Below are 22,805 nucleotides of genomic sequence, written 5' to 3' on the forward strand. Positions count from 1 at the left end.
ACGAAGCACACCACCGTCACAAATAGTAGCCAGACTGTGCATTAGTTTTAAAATGGAGATAATTTCCTGGCATTTCCATGCCTCAGTTTAAAACAACTTTAAATTTAGATGAGATTTTCTTTTTACTAGGCATCCAATGTATTTTATATATTTTTTTAAAGTATCCTTTGATTAGATGAAAAACACTGAAGGAAATAGCATACGATGTAATGATGGAGTTGCAGCTTGATTGTATTTTTGGCACGTCTGTAAATGTTAACCCAAATCTAGTACATTAATAGGCATGTTGTGTATTTCTCCAGCAATGTGCGAGGATCTACTAGCAGTTTTCCTGCAATCATACTGTTATACATTCTACCTTCTAGGATGCAGATGGGGAATCACAATAACCCCAAATGGGTGATTTGTGTGTCTTTAAAATACATACTAATAGTAGTCATTGCATAGTGCAGTACCCCAGAGAAAAACTAGGTTTTACGAACTACATGTTTGATTTTTGAAATCCCTTAAAGGGGACACATGGAGATGTGTGCATCATTGTATGTCTCTGGGTGTTTGGTTAGGGAAGAGGGCAATAAGATGGAATGAGGGAAATAACTACTGGTTTGTTTGTTTTTAAGTCCTTAGCTCCTCCTGAAAAACAAAATGATACAAGCAAGAAAAACAAAACCCAGATATCACAGTCTCCTACCTCAAGTTCAGGTTTAAAATAAAGATAGCCTTATCTTAGTGATAGAGTAGGTGAAGAAAAAAAAAAGGAGATATGAGTATTGATGCACAAGTCCATGTCTAGCAAAACTGCCCCCAAATAATGATGACTGACAGTGTCATAGCAAGGCTGAGATAGTGATTATCAAGTTTCAAATGGGAACATATTTCCTTTCATGTCTAGGAAATGATATGTCCTCAAGCTATGTAGAGGTTTCAGTGAAAATTCAGCCCTTTTATTGTCTCATTATTTAGGATTCTACCCTGTTCAAGTCCCTGGCCTGAGACAAAATGGGACTTTCTGGACCAGAAATCTGGAGGTGTTTCCAGGATAGACAGAGATGCTGCATCAAAAGTAGTTTAAAGCCACTGGTAAAAAATTCCACACAAAGTGCAGCACTCTTAATTAAATATTAGCTGTAATTAGCACAAAGTGTGAATGTTACGAATATTAATTAGGGTCTCCTGGAACTGCTGTCAGTGTTAATGAGAAACAGTAGGGGTCCCGGCAACATCTGTTTTAGAACTCCACGTAGGGGATAAAAATCTCAAGAACAAATGCACCTGGACATTAGCTGCCAGTGGCTTTGTGGCTACGATTACTCTTGTACCATGTCTGCCACGTGACTCACTTTCCCAGAGATGGTACTTGGGGGAATCACTGGAGAACAACTCTTGTCCTTTAGCCCCAGGACAGCATATCTTACTGGTATTCTTCGTTGTCCACCTCAGTGCTCCCTTCTTCCAAATGTCACTGCATCTCACCTCTGTGCTCACTGTTGTCAAGTAGTTGAACCTGGTTGCCAAGGTTAGAGTTGAAGGTTGTTGTGATGTTTATGTTTCAAAACTTATCTACTGTGTATATGCTTTTAACTTGGTCAGTGAGGTTGGTAGTCTCTTAAATTTCATTTTACTTTATATTGATGAGAACTGACTTTTTTTTGCGGGGGGGAGGGGTTGAGGTGTTGGGGGAGAGTGATGAGGGGAAAGGAGGTGGAAAGTTCCCAGATCTATGATTTCATCATTAGAGGGAACACTTGCTATGGAAACTCCCTTGCTAATGCAAACAGATAACTCATCTGTGCCTTAAAGTTTTGTCTTTGTATCCCAGTACCTAGGCACTTAACAAATGCCAATTGAAGGATTATAATCTCTGAGTCACTGAGAGATTATGACTTGCCCATTGTTAGGTGGTTAGTATTTATCAGAGGCAAAACTTACATCCCTGGTCTTTTTGGCTCCAAGACTGACTCTACCACGTGTCATTTCTCCCCTAGCACCTTGTTATAATATGATAATATTCATGTAACTCTTGACAGATTCAAATGCTATCCCCATATCTCTGGGAGGTGAGCCACAGATCAGTATTCTTTCTAATCTATAGCTGAGAAAAATGGAGGCATAAAGTTAGAAATGGAATTTCAACTCAGGTCTTTTGTCTTTTATTCTATTCCTCTTTCTACTGTTCTATGCTACGTTTAATTTGATATTAAGCAGATTTTCCTTGGACTCCATACCTACAAAGTTACTTATTAAATTGCCCCAAAGGATCTCCTTATAAGCCATATGGCAAAAAATCCCAAGGGTACTGTTAGGGGGAGGCTACATTGGATTTGTATATGGCCCTGAAAAGTGCATAAGTACCTTTTTTCCTGGAGTGAGAATGTTATCTCTGGGAAAATATTCTGAGTAGACTATGGATGACTGAAAGAGACTCATCTTTTGCCTCTCCCTACTTCACTTTTTTTCCCCCACCACTATCCCTGACCTCATTCTACTAGTCCTGACTTGTTTCTTTGATCAATTATAGAATATTTGCCTATAATGCTTAGGAGCCTGGTAGTAGAAAGCAAATCTTCATGAACTGAACTAAGTATATTATTGGCATCTCAAACACTCCTTAAAAGCACCTTGTGATTTTCTTGAAATTGAAATTAATGTACAGATTTTGATCTCCCCCCCTTCTCTCTCTCCCTCTAGGTCCCTCTCTCTCTCTCCCTCTGTCTCTGATCTCTGTCTCTACACACACACACACACACACACACACACACACACACACACACACACACACATCTGTAGTAGGGAAAACGTCAGATGGTAGGGTATGATACTACTATTTAGGAAAAGAAAATTCAAAAGGGCGGATATCTTTTTCCTAATGAATCTCTTTTTCTCTACCTTTACCTATTGTCCACCTTTCTCTCTGTCATAATTTTTAAATGCTCTTTTATGTAATCAGAGAGGGGCCTCATCTAAAATAGAGCCCTAGGAGGCCAGTGAAACTCTCTATGAGAGCCTCGGCTTGCCTGCCCTTCAAAAGTTCTGTCCCACAGGCCTGAGCTTTCCAGGTTTCAGTTTTGCCAGTGAGAATAAGCACTTATGATAGGATTTCTTTACTTGAAGTTATATTCTTAGATGGGCCCATGTCATGTGGAGGCGAATGGGAGAGGAGGAGGATGTTACTTGGGCTGGAAATAGCAGTGAGTTTCTAAATCAGAAGGTACAGCGAATGTGGGAAGAGCTGATTTTCTTGAATTTTCTCTAAACTCCATCAGCTTCTCCCTGTACTGGGAGCTTTCTACACCCACAATAAAAAAGGATTGGTCTCCTCAACATCCCTAGGAATTGATTTGTATTTTTTACTTCCAAATAATAAACTGGGTGATAGAGATTAGTATGGGGGAAGAAAGAACGTAGCCTAGTGGAACTGTAATGTGTTGCATAACTGTCTTAACTTACCCTATGCTTGGTTCCTTCTAGAATTGTTACCAATGTTATAAGTAGTGTTGCACCCTCACCAGAAGGGCACAGGCTTTACATTGTAGGATTATCAGTACTTTTCCACCTTTGCTGAAAGGTTTCAGATCCTCTAGTGGAAAAGCCTAGTTGACATTTCTGACAGATACCTAGGAGGTATTGGAGTTTCTGACATTGCTTTCTCTCCCTGCTATAATTGTGTGAATGCTAAAGTCACATCTAATTGACCATAGAAGATAGGAGATGCAACTATTTGGTTTTAATTGTAAAGATTTCTTTTTATATGCAAATAAGAGTGCATCAGTAGAATGACCCAAGGCATTTGGATTATGTTTTCTGGCATAGTATCATCTAAAAGTCATTGGGAGAAGATGCTTTCTGAGATGGATTTTATTTTTAAAATTTATTGATTATCTTGTTTTGACATCATTTACATTTTCCATTATACCCTTCCCCTCTTAGAGAGATATCCCTTATATAAAAGAGGGGAAAAATGTAGTTCAGCAAAATCAATGAACCCATCAAATGAGTTTGAAATTGTATTCAGTGTTATATACCCATGGTTGTCCACCTCTGCTAAGAAGGGAGGGAGTTGCAAAGCCATATCTCTTCTTTGGAGCCAAGCCTGGTCATTATAATTTCACAGTACTCATTGATTCTCCCCTTCCCCATTTATACTGTTCTAGTCCCTGTAAATATTGTTTTCTTGGCTTTGGCTATTTCACTTTCCATCGTTTCATATATCTTCCCACGTTTCTTTGTATTCATCATTTTTTACAGGATAGTAATATCCCATTCTATTAAGAGTTTCATAACATATGGTGGAGTTGTGAACTGATCCAACCATTTTGGAGAACAATTTGGAACTATGCCCAAAGGGCTACAAAAATGTGCATACCCTTTGATCCAGCAATAGCACTTCTAGGGCTATATCCCAAAGAGATTAAACAAATGGGAAAATGACCCACATGTACGAAAATATTCATAGCAGCTCTTTTTGTGGTGGCAAAGAATTGGAAATTGAGAGGATGCCCATCCATTGGGGAATGGCTGAGCAAGTTGTGGTATATGAATGTAATGGAATACTATTGTGCTATAAGAAATGATGAACAGGCTGACTTCAGAAAAACCTGGGAAGACTTATATGGTCTGATGCTGAGTGAAGTGAGCAGAACCAAGAAGACTTTGTACACAATAACAGTCACGTTATGCAGTGACTAAGATTGTTAAACTGAACCCTTCTCAGCATTATGAGGATCTAAGACATCTCCAGAGACCTCAGGATGGAAAATGCTGTCTACATCCAAAGAAAGAACTATGGAAGTCGAATCGCTATCACTTATTTTTACCTTCTGTTGAGTTTTGTTTCATCTTTCTGATGGTTCCTCCTGTTGGTTTTAATTTTCACTTACAACTTCACTAATGTGAAAATAGGTTTAATGAGTATGTAAACCTATATTAGATTGTGCACCGTTTTGGGGAGGGTAGGGGAGAGGAAGGGGGAGAAAAATTTTCAACTCAAAAGCATATGGAAGTGATTGTTGATAAATCAAAATAAATTAATAAAATTTAAAAAAAACAAAAAAGTTTCATAACATAGAGTCTGCAAAGAATTTTTTTTGAAAATTGTATTTCGATATGATTTTTTTCTTTTGTGATCCTATGTATTTAATTTTATTCATTTAAAACAATAATTCTGAGAAAGGGTCTATAAACTTCACTAGACTTCCAAAGGGGGCCACGAGACAAAAAAAAGATTGAGGATTCCTACATGACATTCATGTACCACAATTTTTAAAGATAGTAAATTGGCATCTCATTTCTTTTCAAATGAAAAATAATACTGTTAAAAATATTTTGGTTTCTTTGAGATTCTTCTTTTTATCATTGCTCTTCTTATGGCATGTGCCTAGTAGTGAGATTTCTGGGTCAAAGGATATAGACATTTTTTCAATAACATAGTCTGAAATTGCTTCAAATGAATATTCTTATCCCATGTTTGGTGGGTTACAAAAGAGAGGAGAGTCATTGGTATCTATCCAACATGTTGTTGGAGTTAGAGTTGGGAGAGGCTGGTTCAGGTATGAAAGAATTCACTTAGACCTTCTCTGTAGCCATTGGTGATGAGTCTGGGGTGGACCCCAAGAATTTAGAAATGCTACCTGAAATGATGAGGAATAGATATGTGAGTCCTAGTGTCCTGAAAGAAATTACTCGGACAGTCTCTAAGTTAAAGGCATTTATTGGAGTGATGTATCCAAGTGGGCCTGCTCTCCGTGAGGCAGAGCCCCAATGGGCTCTACTCCACATGGGAGACAGAGTACAGGCCCCAGGCCCTGCTCCCATAAGGGAGATGAGTAGCCCCTGCTTGCCGTAGAAGACAAAGGCTGTTAGCCAGGTCAAAGGTACGGTTTAAATACAACTTTATGTAATGGGGGAAGGGGACAAGAGAATGAGAGGAGCAAACAGGGCTCTAAAATGTCTGGGATATCAGGTAGTCTGAAGGTGATAATCAAAGGTAACAGGAAAGGAAAGGGGAAGGGAAGAGTTGTTCTGAGTTGTTCTGGAATTGAGGGTGCTTTGTGAAAGCACACAGACAAGTCCATGGTGGGGGCTTCAATGCCTAGTCTTCTTTAATCACTTTCCTGGCTAGTCACATCCAGCATCTTATCTCATATCCTGCTTTCTCCATCTGCCTCAAGCACTCTTTTCTTCCTCATCAATAAAAAGAACTTGAGGCAGCCTTCCTCCCCATTACATTAGGCAGGCTACCTAAAGTGAATTTAGAGGAGGACATGGAGGAGACTCACACCTATACCGTACAGGCAAACATAGATTGTGATCTGTATTACTGGAGTACTGGAAAACTTGTCCTAAATTCATGAGGTGTGTGTGTGTGTGTGTGTGTCTGTGTGTGTGTGTGATTTACTTCATCACTTTGTCACGTTGCCTATTCATAATTCATATAAAGGGTGGGCTTTTGGAAAGTAGTTACATTCCAATACTTCCACAATTCCAGAGAAACTTGGATTTCATCAGTTTGGGGTCACTCTTCACTGGTGCACATCTCATTCCCTTCACGTCCTGGTACACAATACTATTGAATTGCTGTGCTTAAAAAATAAAATAAAATAAAATCACTACCCAGTGGCCCATCTTTTAGCAATGGGCTTCTCTCCTGTTACTTAAATGTTTCTCAGACAGTAGATATGTATTCCCTCTCTATATCTGCTCAAAGCCCCTTCCAGTTTGGGAAGAGCTGCCAGATCTTAGCAGACTTTGAGGACTTAGGATCACATCCATACCTTGATGAAGATTTAAAGTGGGACTTTACTATTAAATTATACTTACTTTAAAAGAAAGAAAGCAATTTTTGACCGATTTAAAACACACACACACACACACACACACACACATTTTGCTGAAATACTTAAAACAGGGACATGATAATGGAGCATCTCTGGCCAAATTAGGATCAGGAATTTAGATTCCAGGTTTAGCCTTCCTCTGGAAATGAGAATACCGATAAGGCAATAACAAAAACTAAGGAGACACTCTGGAATGTTCTCAGACATAGTTGCTGTTAAAAGGTATTCTTTTTATTTCCTTTTTTCCCCCATTGTGCTGCCCTGAGTAATATAAAACCTTGAGTGGACTCATATGCTTAGTGGAAGTGTTTGTTCTGTACAATATACACACCCATGTATGTCAAGTCCTTCAGGGATGCCACTTCATTTGATCTTTTGTGGCACTTTAACTATGAAATTAAGAATTGACTATCATGTAGAAAACTGCATATTCACTTGTTCCAAGTCAGGATTATAATCTGGGCTCTTCAGGATCAAACAGGACACAGTCCTTAAGGGGAAGCTGATGTTGGGCCCTTAATTCTCTTTCGATTCTGGAGAAGTTTCTATGTGGCTCCTGACTGATGTTGCTTTTTCCTTTTGCTTTCCAGGGTAATCAGGAAGCTACAGCAGCTCCTGACACAATGGCACAGCCTTATGCCTCCGCCCAGTTTGCTCCCCCTCAGAATGGCATCCCTGCAGAATATACGGCTCCCCATCCTCATCCCGCTCCAGAGTACACAGGCCAGACTACAGTCCCAGAGCACACGTTAAACATGTACCCTCCAGCGCAGACGCATTCTGAACAGAGTGCCACGGACACGAGTGCGCAGACTGTCTCCGGCACAGCCACAGTAAGTGTAGTCCTTTCATCTTCTCGGATGGTTTGGAGAGGGCGTGACCTTGAGCTTGCTTACCTGGGGAGGTCCACAGTGAGAGGCTTATTAGCCAGAGGGGTCCTATTTCTGGCACCAGGGTGTTATCTCCTCACGCTCAATAGCCTGGAAGAGTTAATTATCCTCTGGAAGATCACAGTGGACTTCCTGAAGAATTATGCCTTGGTGCTCCAAGTACTAGGCTGTGTGTTTTTCACAGATAAGCCATTCACCACTGAAAATTGGTCAGCCTTTTTTTTTTCCCCCTCATCACCTTTTATATCCTCTCTGCCTAGGAGTTTGTCATCCCACTTGGACCAAAGCATTTGCTTCCATTCTCCTCATTTCTTCTGTCTAGATGTAAAAACAAAGTGCTTTCTGTCCTTGGAAACTTATCCAATTAGAGGCTGAGATCGTTTTGGCTAGGAAGTGTCTTTACTTCTTTGCTGGTAGCATCTGTGGCCTTTCTGATTTGAGGATCAAATGTACACTGCTTTTGTACTTGGAAACGTATCCAATTAAAGATTAAAATCATTTTGCTTTGGAATTGTATTCATTTCTTTGGTAGCATTAGTGGTCTTTCTGATTTAAGGATTACCACTTTTCATTCCTCTTTTTGGCTGTAAATGGTTAAAAAAAAAGTGTGAATGAGATATTTTGATTATATTCATTAGTTTTACTCAAGCTGTTTATGATGGTGATGGTGGCAGGAGTGGTCTCCGATTAGGGATAGAATAAAGTCATATCAGCAAATAGTTATTACATATGTATTTTATGTCCAGCTTCATGCTTTGAGGGCTAGAAAAAAGTTGGAGCCACGTTACTTAGGCTTGAGGAGTTTTTAGTCTAAAGGGAAGAGAAGATGACTCTGCCAAAACTAACTAGAGAACAGTAAAGAGTCATAAGATATAAATTATCATACAAAACTGAAATATTGCAGTACTACAAATAAGGAAGAGATCATCAAGGACGGGACAATATGTATTGTGTTAAAGACACAGATAGTGCAGTGGAAGGTGGGCAGGAGGAAATTGCAATGAAATGAATAATATAGAAACTTCTAAGATGGATTTTTAAAAAAATATCTTTCTAAAAAAGTAAGAGGTGTTTTCCTTCTTTTCATTACATTGGTGAGGGACCATGGATTTGTAATATTAGATATATGATCAGATACGGTTCATTGTTGATTTTGTTAAATTGCATTTTCTCTCTCTTTCTTGTAAAAAACTTTGTTATACAGGGTGGCAAGCTGATTAGGGTCAGCCCAGCTAACAAACATTTATTAAGCTTCTTCTATGTGTTACACACCATTCAGAGGGCCAAAGGTACAAAGAAGGGCAAGGGAGGAAAAGGGGGACATATGTAATATAAAAATAAAAAGCAAAACAAAATCATTATTTATTTAAAAGGGGGAGGTATTTTGTTCTCTGTGATCTTGTTTTTTTCTTATCTGTCACATGTTTCTATTGTCTGGGGGTGGTGTAATATAGTACAAATCATGAAATTGGAGTCGGAAGACCCGCGTTTAAATCCTGTTCTGCTTCCTGTGTCACCTGACAAGCCATATAGCTTTCCCTGGTCTATTTTCTAATCTGTAGAATAAGGAGCAAGAACTGCATCATTTCCAGGGCCTTTCTAGCTCTGTAACTCACATTACTGTGGCTCTATAGCCAGGAGAAGGAATTCTTAAGTGTCTGCCTTCCTCTAATTCCAACTGTGACCTCAGAGAAGCAGCTGTCTGTGTCAGGAGTTGACTCTTCCACAGAATATGAATATAGGAATAGAATAAATTCAATATACAGCCCCTCCAGTCCAAGATTCTATCTGGTTCAGGGGTAGCATAGAAGGTTTATGGGAGCTGGCCACTACTGTGTCTTGAATGGGTTAGAGTATATACCTTGGGCATCTTTAAAGTTCTCCTAACTTATGAGCATAGTGCCTAGTGCCTGTATCAGTGCAAATGCTCAGTCTGTCACAGTGGAGCCCATCAGGCAAGTTTGAAAAACTAATAGTAGGTTCAGGTAAGAAAGAAAAATCACCCATATGACGTGACTACATATTTTCCAGTGCTCCTACTGCATGCAGTGCATGCATATGATTTAACACATAGCACAGAGCATATATAATGTGAGTCTGAATACACCCAGAGCTACCACAGCATCTGAAAAGTAAAGGTTCGGAGAACTTATTAGGTCATCCAGTCAAATCCCCAAGGGCCAAGATTGTTCCCTGCAGGACATTTTCTGCTGAATTCAGATTTAAAGTAGGGCTCAAAAATATCATGCATCAGTTTGCTGACAGAGCTAATACTGTTATATATTATATACTACTCCTGACAAGGTATTTTACTCTTGACATATTATAATCAGAAATTTGCAAGTAGAGAATTCACCAAGTATCTCCACTAGCAACTTAACATCTATTTTTAACACCTCTGCAATCTGCTGAAAGTCTCCCACAACCTTCCCATCAGATTCATACACTCCTAATGGGAGCCAACAAGGGTGTCCTAGAGATAGGCACAACAGCAAAATGCTCTGTGGCCTTTAAGAACGTGCCTTTAATGAGCCAGACTCTTCCTGTATTTTAGCTACTCACTACCTGCTATGGTGTTAGACATCTCTGGCAGCTGCATTAACTCCTTCAACACGATAAGGTAGTCTCTCTCTTTCTCTCTGTCTCTTTTTTTTTTTTATTGAAGGAGTTAATATTGAGTCACAGGGGAAAAGTCTTGGTGTTTTCTTTTGTGTGAGTTGTGTGGTTCACACCTCTGTAGCCAGAAAGTCTTATAATCCACATGGGTCTTCTAGTGCAATGAGATACACTGGATCTTTGCTGGTGGCTTAGATAGCATTTATCTGACCTCAGGAAGAGTGACTGGCTGCACGCACACCTGCAGGTTCCTTGAAAAGATGAGCAAACAAAAAAAAAAACTTTTGCTCTGTGTACTATGTGTTCCTTATGGTACTTTCATTTTGAGGTTAACAATCTCTCGGGTGAGATCACCTGTGTTAAGTGCTTTGCAAATCTTAAAGCACTATATAAATGCTAGCTATTATTCTTACTAGTTTATCATTATCATCATCATCATCATCATCATCATCATTATTATTATTATTATTATTATTATTATTATTATTATTTTTGGAAGAAGCTCCTCTAAGCCTTCTCTTTCATTTTCACCCACTCTGGAAACTGCATGATTTAATCGCTCAAAAGAAAGCAGCTTGAGTATAGTTTTCTAAAACTAGTTCACACAGCAGAATTTTAACTTCAGAATATTCATTTTTTTTTCTAGCTCTTCAAGTGTTGTCATGACCCTGTGAGGCAGAAAGAACAAATATGATCATTCCCATTTTACAGATGAGGAAGCTAAGGCTCAAAAAAGTGAAGTAACTTGTCTAGTCATAAAGTTAGTGGTACAGCCTAGATTAAACCTAGTTCTTCAGTCTTCTAGAGTAGTAAGGTTTTTGTTGTTGTTGTTGTTTTTATTTATTATACCACTGTCTCTCCTCTATATACCTTTATATCTCTTCCTTACTCCACCCAATACTGATTTTCTCTGCCAAAAACAGTGCCCTCCTCATTCCCTCTACCCCTCCCAAATCTCTACTAATAAAACTGTGAGCTCTTGTTCCGAGTGATTCTGTTCTTACTTGCCATGCTTCCACCAAAGGACATTGTAATAATAATAATAATAACAACTAACATTTATATAGTGCCTACTATGTGCCAGGCACTATGCTAAGTGCTTTACAATTATTACTCGTTTGGCTCATCTATAAACATTTTATGCTAAATGCTGGGGATACAAAAAGAGGCAAAAGATAGCCCCTGCCTTTTAGGAGCTTACAATATATGGGGAGAGACAACATGCAAGTAAATATATGCCAAATATATAGCATGCAAAGCAATCGATATAAAGGATAAATAGGAAATAACTAACAGAGGAAAAGCACTGAAATTAAGTAAAGTGCGGAAGGTTTCCAGTAGAAGGTAGGATTGAAGTTGATACTTAAAGGATATCAAGGAGGTCAGTAGTCAGAGTGGAGGAGGGAAGGCATTCCCAGCATGGAGGAGTGCCAGAGAAAATGCCCGGAGCCGAGATTTTTTGTTTGTGTTTTGTTTGTGGAACAGCCAGGAGGCCAGTGTTACTGGCTCAAAGAGTATGTGGTGGAGAATAAGATGTAAGAAGACTGCAAAGTTAGGAGGGGGCTGGATTGCCAAGGGCTTTGAATGCCAGAGTACTTTATATCTGCTCCTGTTCAGGTTACAAGAGACAGACGTTAAATAACTCCCATAGAGTCACACAGCTAATAAGCGTCTGAGGCTAAATTTGAACTCAGGCCCAGTGCTCTATCCACTGTGCCACCTAGTTGTTTAATGAGTGGAGAAAGCCTGGTTAGGTCATGTGTTCTCTGTACTTAAGAAAACATGTATTCAAATGCTGGCCAAGATATATACTGACTGTAATTCTAGGCAAGTTACTTAACTTCATAATACCCCTGGCAATCCTCTAAGATCATAAATTGCAATTTAGAATTTCTTCATTGATAAAGTCATGGTCCTGTTTTTTCCCCCCTAAGCGTTCATAGATCTATCTGTAGCCACAGTACTCAAGCTTTCCTCCCCACCCCTGACTCCTTTACACTTTTTAAATTATTGAGGATAACCCCTCCCCCATTCCTCAAAGCTTTTGTTTACATGGGCTATATCTATCAATATTTACCATATAAAATATTATTGTTATGATTAAAATAGTTTTGACCTCACAGACCCCCTAAATTGGATTCCTGAATCACGCTTTGAGAATTATTGGTCTGTAACACTAAATGACTGTGTACAAATACATACAAATATGAAAGGCAGTGGGGCTGTAGTGAAAGGGCTCATAATTAGGAATAATTAGGACCTTGACCTATACTAGCTGTGTGACCATGGGTAGGTCATTTAACCTCTAAGTTTCCCATGCAGCTCTTCAAGAATATAAGTTATAGATGAGTTGCTTACCTGTACTGGTGGAGAGAGTTAATATACCTAGAATTTCAACACTGATGAAATTACCAGTCTCTAACCTCCAACGATCTTGTTATACCACAACACATGTATCTATGCTTCTGGAAATGAATTTTGCATGAACTCTGCATAGTAGTAGGATTCTGACCTATGGGATAACATGGCAACTCCTATTAGTTTGAGGACCTAGTAATAACATAGCTAACAAGCCAGAGAGATTTATGAATTTTAGAGTTAAAAGGGAAATCATCAGCTTGCCTTTAACCCCACTTTTACAGATTGAAGAAACGAGTTACTTGCTCACAATTAGAAGAGCAGGGCCTAGATCCCAACTCTGCTTACTTCCAATCCAATGTTTTTCTACATATTTTAGAGTCCTGATTGGGTCTAGGTGATGCTTAAGGGGTATGACCTTGTGTCCAGGGCAAGAGGAAGAAAATCATTCCCTCTTTCCACCTTCACTCAAAGCAAAGGAACTTTGGAAAAGAATTCTGTGGAGTCATAATCTCCAAGGGGAAGTCAAAAGTTTTATCACTCATTTCTCAATGTTAGAATTGTACTCTGAAGGGAATTTACATAATGTATATTTCATTCTCTAAGGATTCACAGCTACACTTAAGGGAATTCTTAAATCTCATTTTCATACTCAAACTCCAACCTTCCAACACATGACTTTACTCCATCCTTCTCCACTAGGTCTGCTGCCTCATTCCACTAGGAAATATGTATTATCTACTAAACTTATTATCCTTAAAAAGCTATCCTATAGGACAGCTTAAAAAAAATAGAACTTTGATACAGATCCTAATTAAATGATGTTCTTCTACAAGCATTGACATCCTTTGCATAAGTACTCAAAACTCTCATTTTATCAGTCCCACTTATTTCAGTTAGCTGTTAGGATAGCAATCATATCAAAGTAATATATATTGGAGTATGGACTTAGAAAGATTAAACGTTAGAGATGAAAGGAAGGCTGCTGAAATCTTCTATTCCAACTTTCCCCTCAATATAGGAAATATCTCTGCAACATTGCTAACAGTCTTTTAGCCTTTGAATACTTATAGTGATAGGAAGTTCATTACTTCACAAGGCAGCCTGTTCTATTGTTTGGCAACTGATATTGGTAGGAACTTCTGCTTTATCTAGCAGCACAGAGCTATTCTCATTTCCATGAAAAAATCTTTCAAATATTAAAAGACAGCTATGATATTCCCTGCTAAATAGTCTCTTATTCAGCTAAACATTCCTGTTTCCTCTATTTTTAATGATGCAGTAATAATCCAAAATTTTAAAAAATTAGTAATTTTTTTATTTTTTAAAATTAATTCATTTTTAGTTTTCAACATTCACTTCCATAAGACTTTGGGTTTTCTCTCCCTCCTTCTCCTCCCCTTACCCAAGATGGCATGCAATCTGATATAGGCTGTACATATACAATTACTATTTTTTAAATGATCATTTAGAAAAACCCCAATTTCATATAAAGCTACTAATTTTTAAGATAATTTAGAAGAATCCCAATTTCCAGATCCCTCACCATTCTGGATTCCCTGACCTTTTAGAAAATAGAATTTATTTTCAAATTATTAAACGGTGGGATGCATGGTAGAACTATTTTTGCTTAGGGTGTCCTTCCCAATGTTCCTTGTCTATTCCAGACTACTTCCTTCCTTAGGGTTATCATGAAAGAAAAATAGATGTCAGTAACTTGTTGCCTCATTTCTGAATAATTATCACCCCTTCTACTACCTAAGTGAAAACTAGTACATTTGTAAACTGAATTAAGAAAAGCATAGTATTCCAGATGAGGGGGCAGATATTCCCACTGTACTCTGCCCTGATCAGGCATCTGTACTGTTGCATTTGGTTCTGGAAACACTGTCAGGAAGAACTTTGACAAGCTAGAGAGGGTCCAAAGGAGGACAGCCAGGAAGGTAGAGGGCTTCAATGTCATGTTGATTGGTTGAAGAAAGTAGATATGAGAAGAGATGATGGGTGTGTGGAGGATTATAGCCTGAAAAAGACATTATCGCTAGCATCAGGTAGGTATTTGAGAAGCAGTCATGGAGAAGAGTAATTAGACTTGACCTCCTTGGTGGGTGGAATTTGCAAAATGATCACTTGAGATTTGAGGTAAGGAAAACCCTCCAAAAGTAGAACTATCTAAAAATGTAATGGGCTGCTTTGAGGTGTAGTAGTGGGCTCCTCCTCATTTGAAGTCTTCAGAAAAAAAGTCTTAGTACATCGAAGAGGGAATGCTTTGTTCAGGTCTGAGTTGAACTCGGTGGTCCCTGCGGTCCGTTCCATCTCTGACAGCCTATGTGAATCACTTAGGGCTTGAGGAGATAATGGAAGTTTGTTTTACTTCAAAGAAACAAACAAAACCCACAGAATTTGGGCACCTTTGGGATGGAAACTGAATCTAAATTGTTTTTTAATTATTCATTATCCCTATCTCTTAGGCCCAGTAAATATTCTCAAAATTCAGTGACCTCAGAGTTTTCTGGAGGTGAGCAAAGTTTAGATATCACTACCCTTTGGACTATGTTGGGATATACAATTCTGGGCAGCATTTCTGTTGGTCCACACTTTGGTTCCTATCTAGCCTTTTTAGCCTTTAGTCTGGTTGGTACTTAATAATGCTTCCACATCTCTAACAACAGTATTTATTTCATCTAAATAACAGCCTGCTAACTCTGGTTGTTTTGCCAGCAGTGTGCTGATTCAGTAGTATTGTGTATTACATACATCCCTAATACTAACCACTTCTGGGACAAAATGCTTTTACATGGGGTCTTTGTTTCAGTCTGCTGAGCAGTGCAGGGCCTTGGAGACAGTCAGCTAATCAAATAATAGCCTTTGGTGGAGAAATAAAAATCAATGCTGTCCTTGTCTACAGTGAGCATCCACCCTCCTGGTGAGCCACTGGAGATATATTTATTCTTTTCGAGTGACTTCCATGATGGGATAGTTTGCCCATGGATTCAACAAGGACATTGTCCAGATCTTGCCTCCTTCCTGAGATCTAGGCATATCAGGAGAATCTTTTCTAGACTTAGGCAAGGAAGTCATTAGAGATCCATGACAGAGAATAGATAGCACTAGCACTTGAAGAACTGATTTTTAAGGATTCTTACTGTCTTTTTAAATAAACCTCTGGTGAGATGTTGCCTTCCACAAAATAAGCTTGGAATAAATATGGACCAATTCAAATGAACAGGACTGTGTTGTCTTTGTCCGTCATATTCCAGTGCTGTTTCAGACATTAAAAATCTGGTTTCCCAAAGACTTTATTAGCAATTTATAATTCAGCATAACAAATTAATCATAGTATAATGTGGCTTGATTTAAAAGGGTGGATGGTAACAGAAATTGTATCTTTTCATGTGATTTAGAAAAAGTTTTAAAAAACTGCATGATTATGAAAGGTTCTGTATCACCATAAAAAGTGACTATACCATGAAGCGGTAATCATATAAATTCTCTTACTTCATTCTTACATTATTAACAAAAATATACCACCGTGGGTAATGCTCTGAATAATTCTCCCCTTCAATTCATTTCATGTCCCTGTAGCTCCTCATTACTGGCCATTTTTCTCACTGTCTTACCTGTGGTCTCCAATATCTTGCTGCATATGGAATTCTGAATTCTTAAAGCAAATGGGGGAAAAAAAGAATTTGAAGCCATTCGATGTGCTGACTAAAGGAAGCCTGGATTTCCCAGAGAAACTTGCTACAATGAAATAGCTAATTATAACCCAAATTGTATTTGACTTATGCATCTTTGCTTCACATTGTAACACTATAATTTAAATAGATTGTTCTCCAGACTTTTTTGGAAGGGAATTAACTTCCATTTTGACTAAGAAAAGAGGTAGTAGCAACAATGCACAACTGACATGATTTTTTCCCCCCTTTCTTGTAATTGGCTCGCAAGTGGGAGTTGGGTTAGCAATTATAGAAAGGAGTTGTCGATGGTTCCTGGGCAATGTGTCTGTGTGACATTAGTCTCATAGCTATGTGAGGAAAGGGAGGATAAGGAAGTCTTAGGAGAAGAGAGCCCCAGAGATTGTTCTTACTTGCAACTGAAGAGTATTTTGAGGAAATACAGAGGAAAGAATAAATTTAACTGCCTGAGAACCAAAGAACTCCTATCTAGCTTTTTCATTTAGTCTAAATGATGGAGGCTTAGCTCTTATCTTTAAAGACTAATGTGTGATGCCCACAGAACTGAAGATGGATGGAATTGGAAGAGAAGAGAGGCCTGAGGAAGGCTAAGTGGCTGAGCTTTGGAGACTTTGGCTTCCTCTCTAGATGATCTTCCCTGTGGGGCCTCAGAAAAAGATCCTATGGAAGATCGTGGAGTTTAGAGCCGGACGTCTCATTATGGATCATCACACAGGGGTGGGAAACCTGCGGCCTCGAGGCCACATGTGGCCTTCTAGGTCTTCGGGGGAGGCCTTTTGGCTGAGTCCAAGTTTTACAGAACAAATCCTTTCCTTTAGGGGATTCATTCTGTGGAATTTGGATTCAGTCAAAGGGCCACACTTGAGGGCCTAGAGGGCTACATGTGGCTTTGAGGTTGCAGGTTCTCCAGCACTGAGTCATCATCTCACATGGGACACACTGAGATATGGACTTGCTATGAGCTGTCTGAGGTTTCACAGAGAGCAAAGTTGCAGTGCTGTAACTGAACTCTATTCCACTAACTTTAGTGTTCTTCATCAACCTCTTCTTCTTGTCCCTGTCCTCCCTTTAATCTTCCACAATTCTTTTTATTGAGACAATTCACCTCTATCAAGTCCTATCTTTTCCTCTTGTTCAGCGCAATCATTCAGTACCTGATTCTAGTATGTTTTGGTTATCTACAAAAGTGCTAGAGTTTCATTAATTATTTTATCTCCTCCTCTGATCCTTAATCTCCTTGTCTTTATGAATTTTATTATTACACTTCTCTGGGCCCTCAAATAGAGAGTACATCATATCTTGGGGTCCAGGGTCATGGAAAAGTGGTTTCACTGATGACAGAAAAAGAAGACTGCTCAATTGTGACATTTTTCCCCATCAAATACTGTCTTCAAAGTATGTACCACAAAGTAAGTAGCTTTGTTTTGCCAATGCTGTGTCTGGCCTACTTAACGGTAGTATTATAACGTCCATTCTTATGCTGTTTTCCTGCAGTTCTAGAATCATTATGATATTTATTGAGCTTATTTCCTCACACTCCCATTTTAGCAAATACTACTAGTATTGGGAAAATGAGCTGTGTTATATGGGTGACTAGCTCCCAGTTGAGCTTCTACCAAATTGAATGCAGAAGACTCTTAGGACCTCTGCTACTGCAAATGGGAATATAATTAATAGTTCTATGCCAACTTCCCTTTGAATTCTTGCTGAGAGCAATTGAAAGATTACAAGTGTTAAATGCTCTTCATTTTACTTTCAGATGTGGTATCACTTGTGCCTCTTCAGTTGCCCTGACCAAATGCTAATATCCCAGTAGTTATCCAGAAGAATTATATAAGGGAAAAAATAAAAGCAACCCAAATGTAAGAGAGGGAGAAAATATGGTGAACTATTAATTGTATTCATAAAAATAAGCCTACGCATACACATAATGCTATATTGTACATGCACTATATTTTGACCTGATGTGTGTTTCTAAGGAAATGCCATGATTTTCATTATCTCAACTGGACACTGACTTCTACAGATTTCCAGAGTATCCAAAGTTACCTAGTGTTAGGCCTAAGCCCTTATTAATGACACATTATTCAAGAAGTAATTACTGTTCCTTTACTCCCCAAATCAAACTAAGTGGGCTACTGATTATTATTCTCTGAGTATAATAGGGACATAACTAACACTGAAAGGAAATTGTACTTCTGTGTTTTATTAACCACTTTTCTATTCCCTTGTGCACTGATATGATGCTATGAAATCTACTTAAATGTGATATTACTCAATATAATACAATAATAATGCACATACTATAATGTATTGGATTGCTTTGCAAACACAATTCTGAAATTGAATTTCCTATCATTGCTTGGGCCAGCCCAGTGTTGTTGGGTGTGTAGTCTTTTTCATGGCCTGTTGTGCCTCTAGACTTCTATCTTCACTACCATTTGGATTTTTACACATGCAAATAAATGGCTCAGGTAAGTTTTATTTACATATTGTGTGTTCTCAAGATCTCATTTAATGAAATTTTGAAGTACTTTGCTGGTAGAAAATATAAATATCTTTTCGGTCACTGGTATGATAGACTGAATTTATCAAAATAAGATGTAGAAAAGTCCTCAGTTAAGCCAAAGGGAAAAGAAAAAAGAAAAAAAGCCAACTATACAAATTCAGGTTAGGAGAGGTGGGGGGGGGTGCGACAATTTTTGGACAGTAGGCATAAAACTTGTTATTTCATCAGTATGGAGAACTTCTCTGGTTATAAGGAATTGTCCAGACTGAGGTGGGGAGCTTCCTCTCCCCCATACAGAGGGCACCTTCTTTATAATTGACAATTTTAGAGAGTTGCCCCAAGACAATGAGTTCTTAAGGTACTTGCTCAGGGCCACCCAGTCTTATGTAGTAGGTCTGCCTGAATTTGAGGTTAGCTCTGTCCACTTTTCTGAACTTTCAAAAGACCAGAGTTAAAGGAGGTGGGGGTGATGGGGAAGAATAATAGACATCTCAGTTGACTGCACACTTAGTTTGTGTCATATTAGCTACCTAAAAAGCCGATGCTGCCTTAGGCCATATTAATATAATACCCAAAACATGGGAGGTGATATCCCATTGTCCTTTTTCAGGTCAGAACACTCCATTGTCTGACTAGAGTATTGTGCACACTTAGGGGTGCCATATTTTAAAAGGCACATTATAAACTATAGCATGTCAAGGAGAAGACAGCTGATGTAGTAAGAAAGTTTGAAACCAAAATTGTAGGGAAATGGTTAGCCGGGAGAGGAGATGACTTAGTGAGACTATGAAAGATATCTCACAATTTTGAAGTGCTATTGTGTGAAAAAAGGATTAACTTATTAATGCTTTTTTACAATTGTGGTTGGGAATTATGAGAAGCAGATTTTGGTTTGGTATGAGAAGGCATTATCTCATATTTAGAGATGTATAGTGGAATGAACTGCTTTGTCATGTAGTAAGCTCCAATTCATTGGAAGTGCTCAAGCAAGGCTAGATGGCCGCCTTCAGAGATGTTGTTGAGGGGATTTTCAGGTGAGAAACAGGAGTAGGTGATCTCTGAGGTCATTTCCAATTCAAAGATGCTGTGACAATAGCTGAGGATGGATTGGAATGAAATGTGTTAAGGTGGCAGAAAATAGGAGGTAGGCAGATTTTAGGGAGGACTTTAGAATCAGAATTAATATCTGAAGAGATTTTATAAAATCTCTTTCCCTGAAATAGATTCTCTAGTATGGCATGTGTACAAGTGTGTCTAGAGTAAATGATCCCTTAAGGGCTTTCCCAGCCTGCCCACTTTAATATTGTTGGCATAGCCTGTGTTCTTTCTCATATCTGCTGGGTATGGCTGAGGCTAATGACACCAAAATACCTGGTTGAAAAATTCAGCTTGCTGAGTGATTGCCTTCTCTGGCTAGTTTGGCAACTCAGATACATAGGTCAAGTCAGGGAGCCTGAGTGAATGACTGGGGAGGAGGGACAAGGGCTAAAAAGAATCAGGTCATTACGAAGCAGACTGATCATAACAGTCCAGGGCTGGATGGCAAAGCACAGTGATGCAATAGAAAGAACATTGCTGTTTACTACTTGTGGGGGCTTAGTTCCAGCATCTGTAAAGTGAGATGACCTCAGGAGTTCTTAATTTTTTTTTTTTATGTCATGGATCCCTTTGGTAGTTTGAAGCTAATAGATCCCTTCTCAGAATGTTTTTAAGAGTGTAAAATAAAAATAAGTACGAATTATATTGAAGCCAAATTGTAATTTTTTTTTTCCTATCCAAGTTCTTGGATGCATCAGTTAAGAACCCTTGGACTGGATGATATACAAGGTTGTTCTGTCTTTAAATCCAGTGACCCAAAACTACTGTGGGTTGCTGAAAAAAGTTCCAATTAAGTAAACTAGAGAAATTTTCTCCTGACTCTACTACCTCAGAATATGAAAGAACAAGTACAGTAAAAGAGGAGGAGCAGATTGAAAGAAGCAGATAGCCTATGGCCGGGGTAGGGAACCTGCGGCCCCTCAAATCCAGATGTGGCCTTCTAGGTTCTCAAGTGTGGCCACACTTGACTGAATCCAAACTTCACAGAACAAATCTCCTTTAAAAAAGGATTTGTTCTGTAAAACTTGGACTCAGTCAGAGGGCTGCACTTGAGGACCTAGAGGGCCACATGTGGCCTTGAGGCCACAGGTTCCCCACCCCTGCCCTATGGCTTGGTTGCAAAGACTTATAAGGTATAAAAGGTTTGCAAGGAGTAGAAATGGCCAAAACCAGGAGCCAAACAACCTGGACCAGCTGTAATGCTTTTAATACCACGTTACCAATCAGGCTAACTAAACTGAAACAGTTCCCAGTGTTTTCAGTAGTTATATTTTGGTGTGGTGAATCTCATTTGCTCCCTTAGAATCTTCTAAAAGGGGTAGCATTTCTTTGCAAAGCAGCCTGAAACAGAATAGGATAGGACAGTTTTCCTTGCTTTCCTCTACCCTTCTCAAATGCACAAATAGTTTGTAATTATCAAAGGTACCTTTAATGTTATCTAGTTTTTTCCCCAACTTTCAATTTTATGGATTTCATAACATTCTCAACCCTTAAGTTCATGTCAAAGAGTCCTGATGGATTTGTGAATAGTAAGTTAACAGCGTGATGGGTGAGGTAATCAAAAAAAGGTGCTAATATTACCTTGACCATATTAACTGACATTTGTATATAGGAAGGGGGAGGTAAAGGTCCTTCTTGCTTTACAAAGACTACCTCTGGAATACTGTGTTCAAATCTGAGCATTATGTTTTAGCAAATATGTTAACACATATGTCCAGAGAAAAGCGACCAGGATGGTGAAGGGCCTTAGAACCGTGCCATTGGGGATAGTCAGCCTATAGAGAAGAGAACTTTTGAGCAGGGACCTGATAGCTATATTCTAGGATTTGAAGGACCGTCAAGTGGAAGGTAAGTTGTGCTTGCTTTACTTGGTCCCTAAGGACATAACTAAGAGAAATGGATAGAAAATGAAGAGGCAGGTTTTGTCTTAATATTTAAAAAAAAATAATTCTTGAAAATTAAAGTTGTCCAGAAGTAAAAAGTATTTCCCTCAGGTGGTTATGAATCTGCCATTACTGTAAGTATTCACATCAAGTCCTGATGACTACTTTTATGTGTTGTAGGTGGGGTGCCTACTCAAGTATGCTGCATTAGATGACTATTACGTGTAGTCCAAATCTCAGATTCTGTGGGATTGACTTTTTGAGGCCCTTCAACCCTTCCTGATGTAATATTGTTTCTAAGCCACGTGCATTTTTTTTAAACCACCTTCCTTTTACCATATGTTTTTAATGAGTTGCTCAGAATTGAACACATGTCTCCAGGTACAATCTAATAATAGTTTTAATAATAGGTGACATTTATATAAGATTTTTAAAAAGGTTCACAAAATGCTTTGAATACCTTATCTCATTTGATCTTTATGGCAATCCTGTGAAGTACACATACTATTATTATTATTCTTTGCCATTTTACACATGAAGAAACCAAGGCTCAAAGAGCTAGAAGCTTTCTAAGATTACATGACAAGTCAGATCCACAAGCATTTATTAAGCTCCTACTAGGGAGTTTTGAGGAAAGATTTGAACACAAATCTCTTCTGACTTTTTTGTAACATGATGTTGCCTCTCTAAAGGATCCCTATGGTGAAGAGAAGAATGGGATTATTAAAGATGGTAGCCCAGATCCACTATTTACTAGCTATACATCTAATTTCTTTGAGCTTCAATTTCCTCTTTCTACAAAATGGGAATAAAAATATCTTCCTTGACCATCTCACAGGGTTGTTGTGCTAATCAAGGGAGATAACATGTATAAAAGTAATAAAATATAAAGCATTTCTCATTATAATTATGTAATGTGT

The 22,805-nt window shown here is 38.6% G+C and overlaps 1 protein-coding gene across 42 annotated transcripts in view; it reads left to right on the top strand.

Moving 5' to 3' along the window:
• The window catches only part of RBFOX1 (RNA binding fox-1 homolog 1), a 1,746,265-nt gene that overhangs the window by 1,559,167 nt on the left and 164,293 nt on the right, over positions 1-22,805 (top strand). For all 42 annotated transcript variants that reach the window (XM_078152767.1, XM_078152757.1, XM_078152768.1 and 39 more), the window contains one exon: positions 7,424-7,666. In XM_078152767.1, the coding sequence (XP_078008893.1) occupies positions 7,424-7,666 (243 nt within the window). The remainder of the gene's footprint in view (positions 1-7,423; positions 7,667-22,805) is intronic.

Source organism: Phascolarctos cinereus, unplaced genomic scaffold (genome assembly GCF_003287225.1).
Source record: "Phascolarctos cinereus isolate Bilbo 61053 unplaced genomic scaffold, phaCin_HiC Scaffold_4;HRSCAF=312, whole genome shotgun sequence".
Lineage (NCBI taxonomy): Eukaryota > Metazoa > Chordata > Mammalia > Diprotodontia > Phascolarctidae > Phascolarctos > Phascolarctos cinereus.